Raw genomic sequence first — 15,111 nt, forward strand, 5'->3', positions numbered from 1 at the left:
GGAAAAGGTGTACCGTGTACAACACTACAACTAGTTATAACTTTGGTATTGATTAAAAAAAAAAAAAAAGATGCCCTGATTTGAATAAGTTGGCAAGGATTGGCTTATTGTCATTTGATGTTTGATTATAAGTTTATAACCTCTAATTGTCTTTTGGTTGGTGTTCATTGTTGCCAAGTCAATTTCACAATCAGCAACAGAAACAGAGAGAAGGAGACAGATTCCATTGGCTTATTATAATAAATACTTGGAAAGTTTTGAAGCTTTCTCTTCAAGTGTGACTACTACAGCTATACCATCTTCCTCTCTTACCTACTTTGTTAAAATAAGCAATGTTTTTGCTTGTTTTTCACATCTCTGTTATAACACAAGATAGTTAGTTTTATACTTTTTACCTTCTCTGTCGCTTCATCTGTCGCCTTCAAGAGGGTGCCGTTTCCGTGCTCTCCAAGAAAATAATGACAGAGGTGAACTGAAGGAGGAAGGAGGAACTCTCTCAAAAACAAGAAACTTCCCACTTTTAAGTATTTTTATTAAGTACTTCAATGGCAGTACTCACATGACTTGTCTTAGGCTCTGTAAAAATTGTAGGGAATACCAATTCTAGCAAAGCTTGTCTAGGATTTTTCCTGAGGCATAGCCTTATTTTAAAGGACAAAGGACGGGAAAGTGAAGGCTTTGCTATGTGTATATTAAAAAGGTTTTGGGTCCCATATACTAAAAGCCAATAACATGTCAACTATCAATGCTGATTTTATGAAAATCTTCCATTTCAATTTGGAAACTCCAGTTTTATGTAGGTTCCCTAATTCCTATCCTTCAAATGCATTTAAAGATCGACTTTAAATCAGGTCTAACTAAAGCATAATCTTCCATCCAGTTCTATAGAATATAAAACAGATGAGTTAAATACCCCCTAAGGTTTACCTTTTTCACAAGTGGATTGAAAAGATGTTTAGGTCAACATGTAGACCCCAAACGTTAGTAGCAGTTAGGGTAAAGATAATATATTAAGGGTAACAATAGCCAGGCACATAATTCTATATTCAAATAGCAGAAACCATTTTGCATAAAGGATGTTAAAGAAAAGAAAATAAAAGAAGTCCCCACTAAGCAAAGCAAATTTCTAAAATGGTCTGAAACAAGGCATTTTAACTTAGCAGTTTACTAACAGAAGCAGCAGAACATCCTCAAGCTTCCAATGAGTTATGTAAGAGATTTTCTGACTGACAAATAAAAGAGTTCTCGATCAACAGTTCAATGAAACTTGCTTACCTAGCTTTCCAAATTCTAAATTTAGATGGAGTACATATTCTGATTGTTATTCTAACCGGTGTTCCATCCCACAATGCTAGCATCTACCTGAAAGATATAAAAAACTGGAGTTAGAAACCATATCTGGGAACTGACTGCGGCTAAGGATAAATTGAGAGTAATAACCTTCTGTATATGATTCTTATATCTTCCCTTAAGAGTGAACTTTCCAAGAAGGGATCATCACAACTATTCACATCGACAGTCTCCAATTCAAAGTTCCTATTGTTAGAGTTGTCGACTACTTCAGCATTAATGGGTAACGGAGACGCACTTGGGGTGCCCCGCTCCCCAGTGAGCGGGCGGGGGTCGCGAGGACAGCGCCCCGGAGCCCGTAGGCGGTTTTGAGCTTTTCTATGTATAACCGCTGTAGGATTTCTTTTAAGTTACTAATTCCTTATTGGGTTGGACTTAGGAATAAGAATCCTTATAAAACTAGGTTTAGTCTCTTAAACTAGTATATAAACATACTTTTCTCTTGTTATGTAAGTGAGAGCAATTCATTCATTGTAAACGAGAGATGTGAGGCATATTGCAATAATATTGACTCAGCTGGACGTAGCCCACATTGGGTGAACTAGGGTAAATCGCACGTGTTATTTTCTTTGTTTACTGTTTGATTTGTTTTACTATTATATTTTGTTCCTGTTGTTGTCTCTATTTCGTTCACCTATAACTGCAGAACTCATTCCACTCAAAGGACATCTTTGAAATCAATTCTTTCTTGAAGCAAGTGGTATGATTTTTCTCGTCATGAGTATCAGCAGCCACCAATCTATATGCATATACTTTCTTTTTCTGGCCTGGTTGGAATGCACGGCCTATTGCTTGGCGGGTCACTGATGGATTAAGATGAGTATCCAGAATGATAATGCAGGATGCCCCCACCAATGAGATTCCTTCACCGCAAGCCTTGATTGATCCAAAGAAAACTCTTGAGTGAGGGGAGCTGTTAAAGCGCTCCATGGAACACATTCTATCCTCAGCACTTAATCACCTGAGATCAAAAATTTCACGCCCTGGACTCCAGCCCTTAGTTTTCACAACCAATCTCTCTAAAAATTTCAAGGGCTGAGGTACTGACCAAACACAAGTAACTTTTCACCAGCAGACTCACATAAGTTCAACATATAAAAAAGAATTTAGCTTTGACACCTTCTCTTAAATCCAGTTCACACTAAAATCTCATCCATCTTATCATCTGTAGGGACACTATTTTCAGGAAGGGAATTCAATTCCGGATGCAGAAAAATAGAACTTCCAACAGCAGACATCTTAAATACCTGTCCTCCCTGCCCAAATATTCACTTAGGAAGCTCACTCTTCTGTCTGCAGCTCAGTTCTACTACGTGAAATCACAAGTCCAGGAAGCTCATCCAAGACATCACCTTTATAATAATGAAGGACGTTACTGGTCATCTCACGTAGATCTTGTATGACACTCACTTTCCTTTTGAAATCATCATCCTTAGAAGTGGTGCTCTACTGACTCACAAAAAGCTGTGTCTGCACCTGCTTTGGATGGCTTCCTTGCTGGTTTCAGAAAAGTACTCTCTGCACCACCACTTTTTCAACACTTCCAATTGCTGAGCCCAGCTATCAGCTTTCACAGTGTAAAATAAAAAAAGGGGAAATCTTCAATTTGCCATGTCTTAAAACTCCTTTTTCCATGTAGATAAGATTCCTTTAGGAAGCACTACCAGTGGTCTAGCCTGTGGGTATTTGCCCAAGAAACTTGGATGAAACTGATTATCATAAAGGTCTTTCCAGATCCAGGAGCATGAGCCAGGATGCAGCCACCGGTTATCTGTCACGAGATTATTACGAAGAAAATTAAAGCCTTCCACTTGATGGGGTTTCATTTGCTTCATATGTCTTGGATGAGTAGCAATGTCCGTCTCCAAAAAAGCATCTTCATACAACTTAAGTCCAGCTGTACTGCTTGAATCTCTGCCTTTGGCATTTCGTGAATCATACATGTAAGTTCTACTGCTCCTTTTGACTATTAACAAATAAAAAATCAAAACCCAAGGGAAAATAATTTCCAGCAGGGATACTGTTTAAAACCTGGATCCTCAATGCTCAACACAACCCCAATTGATGGTAATTTATTCCCCAGACAAACAATGTTCAAACACCCGACAGAAATGAATAATACAACATTATTATGAATATTACTCTGTATTGATTGATAACTGGAATAAAAGCAACACTGCGAAAATCAAATAAGAAAAACAGGACTGTAAACGTAAAGATAAGCTAGCTCTTCGAGGGGCTAGTTCCTCCCAAATTCCTACTCAAAAGATATCCCTCTTTTTACAATTTGAATCCCTCAATATATACCCCAACGTCACACCCAATGCATTGTTCTCACCACGTGGATAACTAACTCCCACTTGCGCACCCGCTATTTGCCCTTAAGGTTCCTTTTGTAAATTTGAGTAGTAGGGGTCGTATCAGATGCTAAGCTGATTAAGGCATCAAAGTGGAAAATTTAAACAAGAGATAAATGATAAACAAAAATAACTTTACCTTACTAAACTGGACCTCAATTATGCTCTCAATTGCTCTCTCAATAAGTCCACAAATGCAACAAACATAGCCAAGGTCATCCTTTAAGAAGAATGAATGATCAGAGTCTTCTCCATCTTCATCATTGTGTCCCTTGCCTGAATTATCTTCAACCGCATCCTACCAGCAGCAGCATAAAATCACAGTAAATATTGCAGCAACTCCGCAAGTTAAGCATGAACGGTCAGGATAATGAAAATATATAATCGGAAAGATATCGTTCAATAAATTGAGTCAAAGAATCAAACATCCCTACACAATTATAATTCTAGAAGACTGCATACCTCACACATTCCTCTGAACTAAAAAGCATCAACAGTAATAATGTCTATGATCAATAGTAATAATGAGTTCTTAGTCATCTCTACAGAAAATTCTAAGCCTACTTCCCAGGACATTTCCACAACAGAATAGCATAAAAATAAAAAGAGTTTATGCAAAGTATCCTTAACCAAGAACCATAATAAATATACAGAAGTCCTCTAATTGCAAAATGATCATAAAATAGAAACAGATAAAACATAAAGAAAACTGATAAAACGGAGTACCTTGGAAAACTCTAATGACATATACATTTCAAGCCAAATTTCCCCTAGATCATCGCCTTTAATCTCGGTTTGGTTATCATCATCTTCTTCAACACCAACATAAACACCCCTATCTTTCTCGACAGCAATTTCACCATGCACACTTTATCTTCTATTTGCATTGTTTCCTCTGCATAAGCGCTAACCTAAATTTAGTAATCACAAGATCAGAATTTTAGATAGACATTGGATCAATAAAAAATATTAACGAAAACCTAGGAATGGTGCTTCCTTATCCTTCAACAAGCACAACCAAACATATTCTTGTAGTCGCTTCTTCAAAAAGTTAAAATAAATAGTGAAATACAAAAGTTACCTTATTCTCTCCTACACCAACACCCTTATCTTTCTCAGCATCACTTTCACCATCCAAACTTACTTTTCCTTCCACTTGAATTGTTCTCTCTGCATAGCCCCTAACCTAAATTTTATAATCACAAATCAGAGTTTCCAATGGGATATAAGAGACATTGGATCAATAAAGTATATTAACTACAACCAAGGAATGGTGCTTCCTTATCCTTCAACAAGCACAAACAACAATATACTTTCACACTAGCCATTCTCATATTCAATTCTTTAAAAGTTAAAATCATAAAGTGAAATTCATATGTTACCTTATTCTCTTCTACACCAACATCCTCATAATTCTCAAAATCACTTTCAACAGCCAAACCTACTCTTTCTTCCACTTGAATGGTTCTCTTCGCATAGCCCCTAACCTAAATTTGGTAATCACACAGACACACTTTAAGAATGTAGATGATATTGGAACAATGAAAAATACAAAATAAAATCAATAAACTAATGCCCACTTAATAAGCACTGACAGACATAACTTTTCTGAATTATGAGATTTACACTTGCAAGAGATATTTACCTCAGTGTCCTTGGTATGCTATTGTCCATCAGAAGGCTGCATCGTGACAACCTCACAAAGAGGATTAGAGGGTCTCCTTTCTCCCTCATCTTCATCATCTGAAAGAATTACTACTAACGGAACATCATTTTCCAAATCAATGACATTAGGACGAGCTTGCTGGATGGCAACTTTGACACTGGTTTGCTCAAGTTCTCTTCAGCATTTTCAAACATTTGCGAGAGCAAAGGATTGTTTCTGAAAAGCTGACCCCATACCTGAGCCTTCAGCTCCATAAGACCTTTTATGTCTTTTGTGACACTTCCGAAACAACCAGAGTCTAAATTCTTCAAACCAGCAAAGGCAAATTGACCCGAATAACTGTTAACGTTCTGAGAAATCTTTGGTGTCTCCTCTTTCGCTTCATCTTCTGTAGTAAAAGGGGAAGCCGTTAAACTGGAATCTTTTGCATCTCCAGACATTTTCATTCTTTTGTGTCCCTTGGAATATGACTCTATCAACAAAATTATAAATTATATTAGAAGAATTAAGCATCAACATATTTGAAAACTACCGTGACACTCACTGTAAAAGAACAAACAATCAGAAACAGCAACAATAAACATAAAAATAGCAACTGAAGCATATGGAAACAATGTGCCCAATCAAACAGAGCATCAACATGCATATCATAAAACACACAAGCACAAAATACAAAATAAAGCACGGGTTCATGCTACAGTACCTGTACCGCTACCGGTACTGTTACATATATTTTTGCTACTTAAGTAACGGATGTTTTGATCATGGAAAAACGTAAGCTTACACAGCTTACAGCAACAAATCCTAACGACAAAAATGGTTAACACGAAGTTCACACACACACACGCATTGTACGCAACAAAAACTTGCATCAACAAAATCCAGATAACATAAAAAAAGAGATGAAGAGAGTACCGGACACGGAAGCTAGCGGAGAAACCGTCAGTGGCGGCTTCATTTCTAAACAAACTCAACCAACCTTCAATAACGTACTACACAAACAAGAGCAATAAGCAAGTTAATCATTCAAGAATCAAATAAAGTCGTAAAAGCTATTTGTTTTTGGTATACGTTTTCGATATATGCAGAGAAACTCAAAAGCGGGGTCTGCTTGTTTCGGAAGAGGAAGCTGCAGAGACTCTGGACTCGGTGGGAAATGGAATGGTACTGCCTACTGAGTCTGACAGAGAGAGAGAAAAAGGACAAAAAAGATGTTCTTTAGGGACACAAATAATTATTACTTTCCATTAGTCCAGCCCTTGCCATTAAGACAATTTTTTTTTTTTTTTTCTTTTTCCCAGTAATATTATTCACATGTTTTTTTAATGCAACGGTAGCAGAATGCGATGAAAATTAATTTATAAGTAACGCGTGAGTATTTGAAATTTTAAGTAATTATATGTTTGGTTAAAGTATTTATAAGTAATTAATAAATAGTTGACGTATTTAGTAAAATATGATTTATAAGTACATTTTATTATAAAATGACTAAAAATAATACTATATTAAATAAGGGTATATTATGAAATTTTAATAAGGGTATACTATGAAATTTTAAAATTAAATAAGAATAATATAATAATATACTTGGTCAAACTAGCTTATAAACATTTTTTTTTTTTTTTTGCTTCTAAGCTCAGAAAAGTTATAAACAAACAGATCAACTTAATTTTAGAACTTATAAGCTAGTTTGACCAGCTTATAAACTTAGATAAACACTCTTTTAGACTAAAACTAAAAAAAGTAAAACTTAAAAAAGGTCATTCCTTCATGAAAAAATGACAGTTATTAATGGAGAAATAGTTGTTCCTTGGATTAGGAACACCATTCCATCTCCAAGGAACAATCATTCCGTCCTATGGAATGGTCATTCCTTATACAATGAACAGATATGGTTGTTTATGTTTAGTCAAAATTGTAAATTGACGTGATAATACTAATTCAGTGTTACATTAAGTCTAGAAAGTTTGTGAGATTCGTTTGCCAAGATAATATTGTCCCAAAGATAATCCTGTGGTATGAGCGCTGTGAGGAGCAAAACTGTCTGATCCCTTACACTGCAGGGACAGGTCCGTAGAGGTGCTGTTCGTTTGTCTGATGGTGCTAGTGTACTCCATCATGGAGGATAGATAATCCTGGCCCATAAATACACTGCCAGCGTTCAATTAGAAAGTACCACAATTCTATACTCAGATAGCAATGTTCATTCTTCACAGAGGAGGTTGAAGAAAGAAAAGTGAAAAGAAAAGGAAAGGAAATCCAAATGATAATTCTGAGCTGAACAAATTTACATTTCCTGTTTCTCTAGTCCTGTACACAAAAGTTAATGCTTTCGTAACGTAGACGGAATACATATTTTCTAAATGGCATTCTACTCACTGCTTCAGTTCCAAATGCTGGAATCTACCTGAAAAAATATACCAAAAAGGAGTGTTATAAGGCGGAAGATAGATAATCATACTAGGGAACTCTGACTGGGGTTAAGGATAAATTGAGTACTGACCTTCTGTACAGATCTCTAACATCTTCCCTTAATAGTGGAGTCTCCAGGAAGAGATCACCACAGTCAGACACATCAACTGTCTCCATTTCAAAATTTCTGTAACCGCAATATTCATTCCACTCAAACCACATTCTTGAGATCAGTTCCTTCTTGAAGCAAGTGGTATGATCTTTCTCTTCATGGGTATCAGCACAGACTAATCTATATGCATACACTTTCTTTGTTTGGCCTGGTCGAAATGCACGGCCTATTGCTTGGCGAGTCACTGATGGATTAAGATGAACATCGAGAATAATAATGCGGGATGCACCAACCAGTGAGATTCCCTCTCCACAAGCCTTAATTGATCCAAAGAAAACTTTGGAATGAGGAGAATTGTTGAACCGCTCCATAGACCACTCTCGCTGCTCAGCAGTTGATTCACCTGAGATCACAAAGACTTCTCGCCCTAGACTCCATCCCTTAATTTTCACTACTAATCTCTCTAAAAATTTCAAGGGTTGAAGGTACTGACCAAAGACAAGTAACCTCTCACCAGCAGAATCACACAAGTTTAACAGGCTAAGAAAAAATTTAGCTTTGACTCCATCTTTCACATCTAGTTTTTCTAAAACCTCATCCATCTTATCATCTGCCGGGACACTATTCTCAGGAAGGGACTTTAATTTTGGATGCAGAAGTACAGAACTCCCAACAGCAGAAAGCTTGAACTTGCCACCCTTCCCACCCAACATCTTTAACTTTGAAACTTCAATCTTCTGTTTGGAACTCAAATTCAGTACCACAGTGAAATCAACAAGTCCAGGTAGCTCATCCAAGAAATCTCCCTTATAATAATGTAGGACCTTGCTGGTCATTTCACGAAGATCTTGTATGACAGTGACTTTCCTTTTGAAATCATCATCCTTCAGAAGACAATGCTCCACCAACTCATAGAAAGCAGCATGTGCACCAGCTTTGAACTGCTTCCTCAAACCTGGAATATGTACTCTACTCATTATGCGCTTTACCACAAACCTTGAGGTATCCAGTTTCAGAAATTTTGGACGCACCAGATTCAAAATATTGAACACTTCTTTCACGTGATTCTGGTACAGGGTTCCAGAAAGAACAACTTTTCGAGGTGTCTGTACTTTAGCAAGGGATTGCAATACGTCGGTATTCTCATTCCTCGGAGTGTGCCCTTCATCCAAAATCAGAATTGAAGGTTGCTTGAGCAGTATCTCTTGACAAGTGGCTGCTGTCTTACTGTTTTCAGAGTCGCAAACAATAGCAGAGAACTGTTTGTACCCTAAGAAAAGAATACTCTTCTGCTCCACCCACTTTTTCAACACCTCCAATTGCTGAGCCCGACTGTCAGCTTTCACAGTATAAAAATCTAAGAGTGGAACATCTTCTATTTGCCATGTCTGAAACTCTTTCTTCCATGTTGTCAAAATACCTTTAGGAAGCACCACCAGTGGTCTAGCCTGTGGATACTTAGCTAAGAAGCTCTGCATGAAGCTGATTATCATAAACGTCTTTCCAGATCCAGGAGCATGAGCCAAAATGCAGCCACCAGGATTATCAGTCACCAGATTGCTTCGAAGAAAATTAAATCCTTCTACTTGATGAGGTTTCATTTGTTTCATATGTCTTGGATGAGCATAAATGTCAGTCACCATCAAGTCATTTTCAGACAACTTAACTCCATCTATGTTGCTTGCATCTCTGCCTTTGCCATTCCAAGGATCATACATGTACGTTCTCGTGCTCCTTTTCACCTAAATTTAACAAAAAGAAAAATCAAAATCTAAGGCAGCAAGCAAGGACAACTACTAAACAAGCCATCAAGCCTAATCATTTGCATAAATTAATTCCAATGAGATGCAAATGCAACATCAAATAGAACTTAAGAACTTAGTCATTCTATGCTAGTCAGGTTGTATGCTTAACAAAACTAACTTCTAAATTAAAGCTATTGTAACCCAAAATCGTAACAGTTAGTTTTGCATTTCACACACTCTCTGGTATATATTTTATAAGCCCATATGGCCATTCAATGTGTAGGGATTTAAAAATGTTAGGAGATCGCGCAGCAGAAAACATACATTCGAGATAAATAACAAAGGAATAGAATCAGACCACACAAGAAGACACCATATTTACGTGGTTCGACATAACCTGCCTAAATCCATGGATGAGAGAAATCTACTATAGTTTCATGAACACGATATACAATAGTACATAACACCATAAACCTGGTACATAAAACAGCGAGGAAACAATCTCAGTTTCTAACCACGCTCAACCCAGTACCTAGAGCGGAAACAATCCCAATTTCTAAGACACTCTTCCCATGGTGTTTAATAACCCTTACATCAAATACCCTATGTTCTCACATTCTCTCATTCTCTCATAACCTTAAATTGATTCTCACCCCTATATTGATAGGTAGTATATGAGATACTCTTTTTCTAATAAGATTCATATTTCAATTCCTATTAGGACTCCTAAATTATATTCCTATTTCCAATTGTATTCTTTACCAAATAGATTTCCTAAAGACATACAATTTCACATGGAAACAAATAGGAAAGCGAGCCACAATATCCCAACAAAAAATGCACAAGCAATATTGTGGCCAACATATGAAAAAACATCAGATTTATTACCCTCTTACCCCTATAAGTTCCAATATTATTAAAATTGTAGGCAGAGCTAATACGGTCATTTTGATATAAGAAGAAGAAAATTTACTCAGTCACCAACTCAATTGAAAACAATTCAGTCAACTACCTTGGTTAAGAAAAACTCGGGCTTTTTCTTAATATATTAATATAGAAGTTTCCAAATTAACAAGCACCCAAAGACTACAATAAAATCAAGCTAAAGCTCAGAGAACAAAATGTAAATAATTGGGGTAGCAGAGAATAAAGGGATGTAAAAATGTCATGTCTCCCAAGTAGTCCTATAAAATAGAGAAGAAGAATAGGTGAGATAAATTCCAACCCAATCCGTCACTTCTAGGCATTAACAAATGTATTAAGCCAAAAGGCACTTGAAAGCATTGACTCAACTCGGTGTCATTATCAAAATCAAGTGCAATAGCTTATGAAAAATGTTCTCAACCCTCTAAAGGCACTTACCCAAACAAAAATCAAGTGTTTCCCAGACTCAACATCAACATTTATAGGAAGAATCACCATATACATATTTGCATAGATAATTGCTAACAAAAAATTAAAAAAAAATAATAATAAATAAATAAATAAGAGAGGTGGAGGTGCATTGAACATAATGAATAAACAACAATACTCTTACCTTATTGAACTGGACCTCAATTATGCTCTCAATTCCTCGGTCAATCACTCCACAAACACGACAAACATAGCCAAGATCATCCTTCAAGATAAATGAATGATCACAGTCCTCTCCATCTTTTTCCATGTGTTCATTGGCTGAATTATCTTCAACCACATCCTACCAAAAGCAGCAAAATCATGATAAATATTGCAATAACTTAGGAACTTATGGGTGAATGGTTAGGACAATAAAAGAATTATAAGTTGGAAAGATCTTATTCAATACAGGTTACTTAAAAAATTAAATAACATATAAATTTTTAAGAATTTAGCATAACCTACATGTCCTTGTACAATCAAAATTTTTAGTGCAAAATGAACGTAACAGAAATGAATAAATAAAGGATAAATAAAATTAAAAAGAACACAGTACCTTAGAACATTCTAATGCCATTGACATCTCCTGCCAAATATCCCCCAAACCATCATCTTCAGCCTTGGTCTTATCATCATCATCCTCTTCGACACCAACATAAACACCCTGATCTTTGTTGATGGCAATTTCACCAACTAAACTTTCTTCTTTCATTTGATTTATCTTCTGTGTGTCGCCCCCAACCTTAATTGTGTTCTCAACATAGCCCCTAACCTTAATTTGGTAACAACACAAGCACTTTCAGAGATGATATAAAAGACGTCGGAACAGTAAAATACACTAAATTTGACAATTAAATATCAAGGAATAGTACTCCTTATTGAACACACAAACATATTATTTTCTGCTCATCTCAGTCACTTCTTTGCATGGTAAAAACAAAAAAACATTGATATTTACATGTCTCCTCTTTTGGAGAGTGATTACCCATTACATTCAATGCTCACAGTTGATTATCAAAGTATTGAGTGATATATCCTTGTCAGCATTACGATTCCAAAGAAATCCAAGATTAGACTTGTTAGAGAAACATACCATTATGTCCTTTGTTAAAAAATGTCCTGCAGGAGGCTGCGTCAAGACAACCTCGCGAAAAGGATTATAAGGCCTCTTGTCTTCCTCATCTTCATCGTCTGAAAGAACTACGACTAATGGATGAGCTACAGCCTCTGTGTCATCTTCCAAATCAATGATATTTCGAATAGGTTTTTGATTTGCCAACTTTGTAGCCTGCTTACTTGGGTTCTCAGCATTCACAAATATATTTGAAAGTAATGGATTTTTGGCACAAAGAGCACCCCATGTTCGAACCTTCCGATCTATGAGGTCCTTTATGTCTTTTGTTACACTCCCAAATTTACCAGAATCTAAGTTATCAAGCAAATTTGAGATGGCAAATGGATCAGAATAATCGACAATATTCTGTGAAACCTTTGCCTTCTTCTCTTCTGTTTCATTTTTCACAGATGCAGAGGAAGTAGTACAACCATAAGTGTTCGCATCACTCAATAATTTAATTCTTTTATGTCCCTTTGAATACGACTCTATCAAAACAAATGAAATAATACACAAATCAAGCAGAAAATGAGCAACTGCATTACAATTAGAAAAATATAAATAAAAAATCAACCATGCTAGACAAATAAAAAATCTTAAAAGCAACCACTACACATTAAATTACACCAAACCAAGGAGAAAAAAAAAAAGGAAAACATAATTTGAGATAATTATAAATGCTTTCTTTGTCAAAACATAAAAGTCAAGAATTGGGTGTTTTCAGAATTCAAAGTGAGGAAACCAATGAACCCTAGAAAGACCAAACACATATTGTATTTCTTTTACATCTTTGAAGAAGCAATAAACAGGTCAATACTTTAGTCCCTTCCTTACCAGTTCGTAGGCTGATAGTCAATTCAACACTTCACAAAAGAACACGAACATATAACTAGATTATTCTTAAAACTTGTCTTTCGACCACAATACAAACATATACATTAACAATTTCTTGGCTTCACAACTAGCACGTAAATTAGCCAATCATATAGAGATATGCAAACAATCAAAACAAATATCCAAATAACTTACATGCAAGCCGTGAAAAAAACAATGTGTACAAGCAAACAGTCACAAATGAAACCGACAAACCATTCTATAAACATAACTTAAGAGGCCTACCGTTTGGAGAGGCGTAATTTAATGGAAGAACCATCATTGCAGACTCCATAGCTGAGAAGAATCAACAATAAACTAAACAAAGAAAATAACATAATCAAACCCTAAAAACCTCATAAAACTAACAAAAAATTAGAAGAAAATTATCGGCATTGAATTTAGGTCAAATAGACGACTTACATTTCAGCGAAACGACGTCTCTTCTTCCGTTAATGGCAGCTACATAGAGATGTTGACCGTCACTGTCTCGTGTTCTTTTTGCCGTTTTAGTTATAGGCGAGACGACGATGAGTGAGAGTGGAGTCGGACTCTAGAAGGTATCGCGGAGAAATTCTCCTGTGGATCACAATTTTACTGCGTTCGGGTGAGATGGCAGAAAATAATTGGACAAATTATGCAAAGCGAAGTTTACCGAAAAATATTTGACACGTTGTAAAGAGAAGTTAATAAATAATAAGAAAGAAATTGAAAAAGCGTATCGCCGTCAAGCTCACGCGCGGAACGTAGTCCGTACTCTGGAGTTTTTTTGTTTGTTTGTAATCCGATGTGGTAAATGGGCAATCCTACCCATTCATACATGGGATTCGAAGCCCCGACCCAACATAATGCAATTCTATAAAGAAATGTTCTGAAAACTAGACAGGACTGGACCAGTCGGTCGGATTGGTCCAACCCGTCCACCGACCTCTTTTTCGGTTCAAAATTTTAATTTTATTGTTCACCCAAATCCCTAATTTAATCATCGATGAATGAGGAGCTAATAAATGTCAAAGTTAAATAGTTTTTATAGAGTGGAGGGCGGTGGTTCAAGGGGTAGTCTTGGATTGAAATTTTGATGCCATAATAAGTCAGAATTTGGTCAAAAAATTCAACTCAATATGGGAGTTATGACCAGTGTCGGGGTTATAGGGGTTTTGTAGAATGAAGGTTAGTGATTTAGGTGATAGTGTTTGATTGAATGTTGGAGGTCGGAATCAGCTAAAATTTGGCCAAAAAATCAATCCAAAACGACGATATTTGTAAGTCACGACCGACGAACGAAGGGTTGCCAAGTTCTGAGGTTAGAGAGGTTTTGTAGAGTGGAGGACGGTAGTTCAGGTGGTGGTGTCGGATTGAACTTTAGCAGTCAGAATCAGCTAGAATTTGGCCGAAAAATTCAAAACTCGAACTAATCATAGGGGTGTATTTTCTATATTTCAAACCTATAGGGACTAAAAAGTTCTCAAGTGTGTGTGTGTAAGCATTTAAACTTTGTAAACAATTGGTTAAACCAGCTATTTAACCGGTCAAACCGTGAACCGAGACTTGATTTTCAGAACATTATTTTGAAGTGCACTAGGTTTTCCCCTTCCTATATATATACAGGATGAAGAAATCTTCGCTTTTAATATCACATTGCAATTTAAGTAATCAACAGATTGATTAGTATCAACAGTAAAACCTAATTGAGAATTCAACTCCCGGAGTTCCTTTGACGTCATTGTTCAATGTGTTTGTCTTTATCTGCATATGCTATAATGTTATCTATCTTCATGGGGTTCGTCGGCATTTCAAACACTTCATTGTTCTAATGCCTTCCATATAAGATGCCATATCATTTAATATTACTATCACTTCATTATTCTTGTTATAGTTCCATTTTATGATTGAAATGAACTTGGAAGAACAGTATTTAGTCATAAGGGTGTTCAAAACAATCGGTTAGAACTGGAATTGGCGGGTACCCGGGGTTCGGTTCCTGTTCATACCTAGAACCAACCGTCAACGAGTAGGTTCCAGTTCCAAATTTTTGGAACTGTTACTGTGCAGTTCCGGTTTTGGTTTCTATAGTTAGGAATAGAAAC

The 15,111-nt window shown here is 36.3% G+C and overlaps 2 protein-coding genes and 1 pseudogene across 2 annotated transcripts; all 3 read right to left on the minus strand.

The window, feature by feature from the left end:
• Nucleotides 1–1,358: 1,358 nt before the first annotated feature.
• LOC116110164 lies at nt 1,359–5,441 on the minus strand (annotated as a pseudogene).
• A 24-nt stretch (nt 5,442–5,465) lies between these two features.
• LOC116110165 lies at nt 5,466–6,491 on the minus strand. Its single transcript, XM_031396393.1, has 3 exons — nt 6,445–6,491; nt 6,289–6,365; nt 5,466–5,845 (listed from the first exon to the last, which is right to left on the minus strand). Exons 2-3 carry the CDS (start codon nt 6,329–6,331, stop codon nt 5,466–5,468), a joined length of 423 nt encoding a protein of 140 aa, XP_031252253.1. The 5' UTR covers nt 6,332–6,365; nt 6,445–6,491.
• A 1,185-nt stretch (nt 6,492–7,676) lies between these two features.
• LOC116110183 (protein CHROMATIN REMODELING 35-like) lies at nt 7,677–13,606 on the minus strand. The gene is made up of 7 exons (XM_031396404.1): nt 13,448–13,606; nt 13,271–13,342; nt 12,131–12,639; nt 11,594–11,809; nt 11,180–11,338; nt 7,877–9,639; nt 7,677–7,780 (listed from the first exon to the last, which is right to left on the minus strand). The coding sequence occupies exons 2-7, from the start codon at nt 13,317–13,319 to the stop codon at nt 7,777–7,779; spliced, it is 2,700 nt and encodes an 899-aa protein (XP_031252264.1). The 5' UTR covers nt 13,320–13,342; nt 13,448–13,606; the 3' UTR covers nt 7,677–7,776.
• Nucleotides 13,607–15,111: the final 1,505 nt, after the last annotated feature.

This window comes from Pistacia vera, unplaced genomic scaffold (assembly GCF_008641045.1).
Source record: "Pistacia vera cultivar Batoury unplaced genomic scaffold, PisVer_v2 Contig598, whole genome shotgun sequence".
Classification (NCBI taxonomy): domain Eukaryota; kingdom Viridiplantae; phylum Streptophyta; class Magnoliopsida; order Sapindales; family Anacardiaceae; genus Pistacia; species Pistacia vera.

Excerpts from the sequence above, each read along its gene's own strand:
- LOC116110165 (XM_031396393.1), bottom strand. The coding sequence starts at position 6,331 with ATGAAGCCGCCACTGACGGTTTCTCCGCTAGCTTCCGTGTCCG. Across the intron at positions 5,846-6,288 it reads TCCGCTAGCTTCCGTGTCCG|AGTCATATTCCAAGGGACAC; the intron begins GTACTCTCTTCA and ends TTTTGTTGATAG.
- LOC116110183 (XM_031396404.1), bottom strand. The coding sequence starts at position 13,319 with ATGGAGTCTGCAATGATGGTTCTTCCATTAAATTACGCCTCTCCAAAC. Across the intron at positions 11,339-11,593 it reads TGGCATTAGAATGTTCTAAG|GATGTGGTTGAAGATAATTC; the intron begins GTACTGTGTTCT and ends TGCTTTTGGTAG. Across the intron at positions 9,640-11,179 it reads TTGAGGTCCAGTTCAATAAG|GTGAAAAGGAGCACGAGAAC; the intron begins GTAAGAGTATTG and ends TGTTAAATTTAG.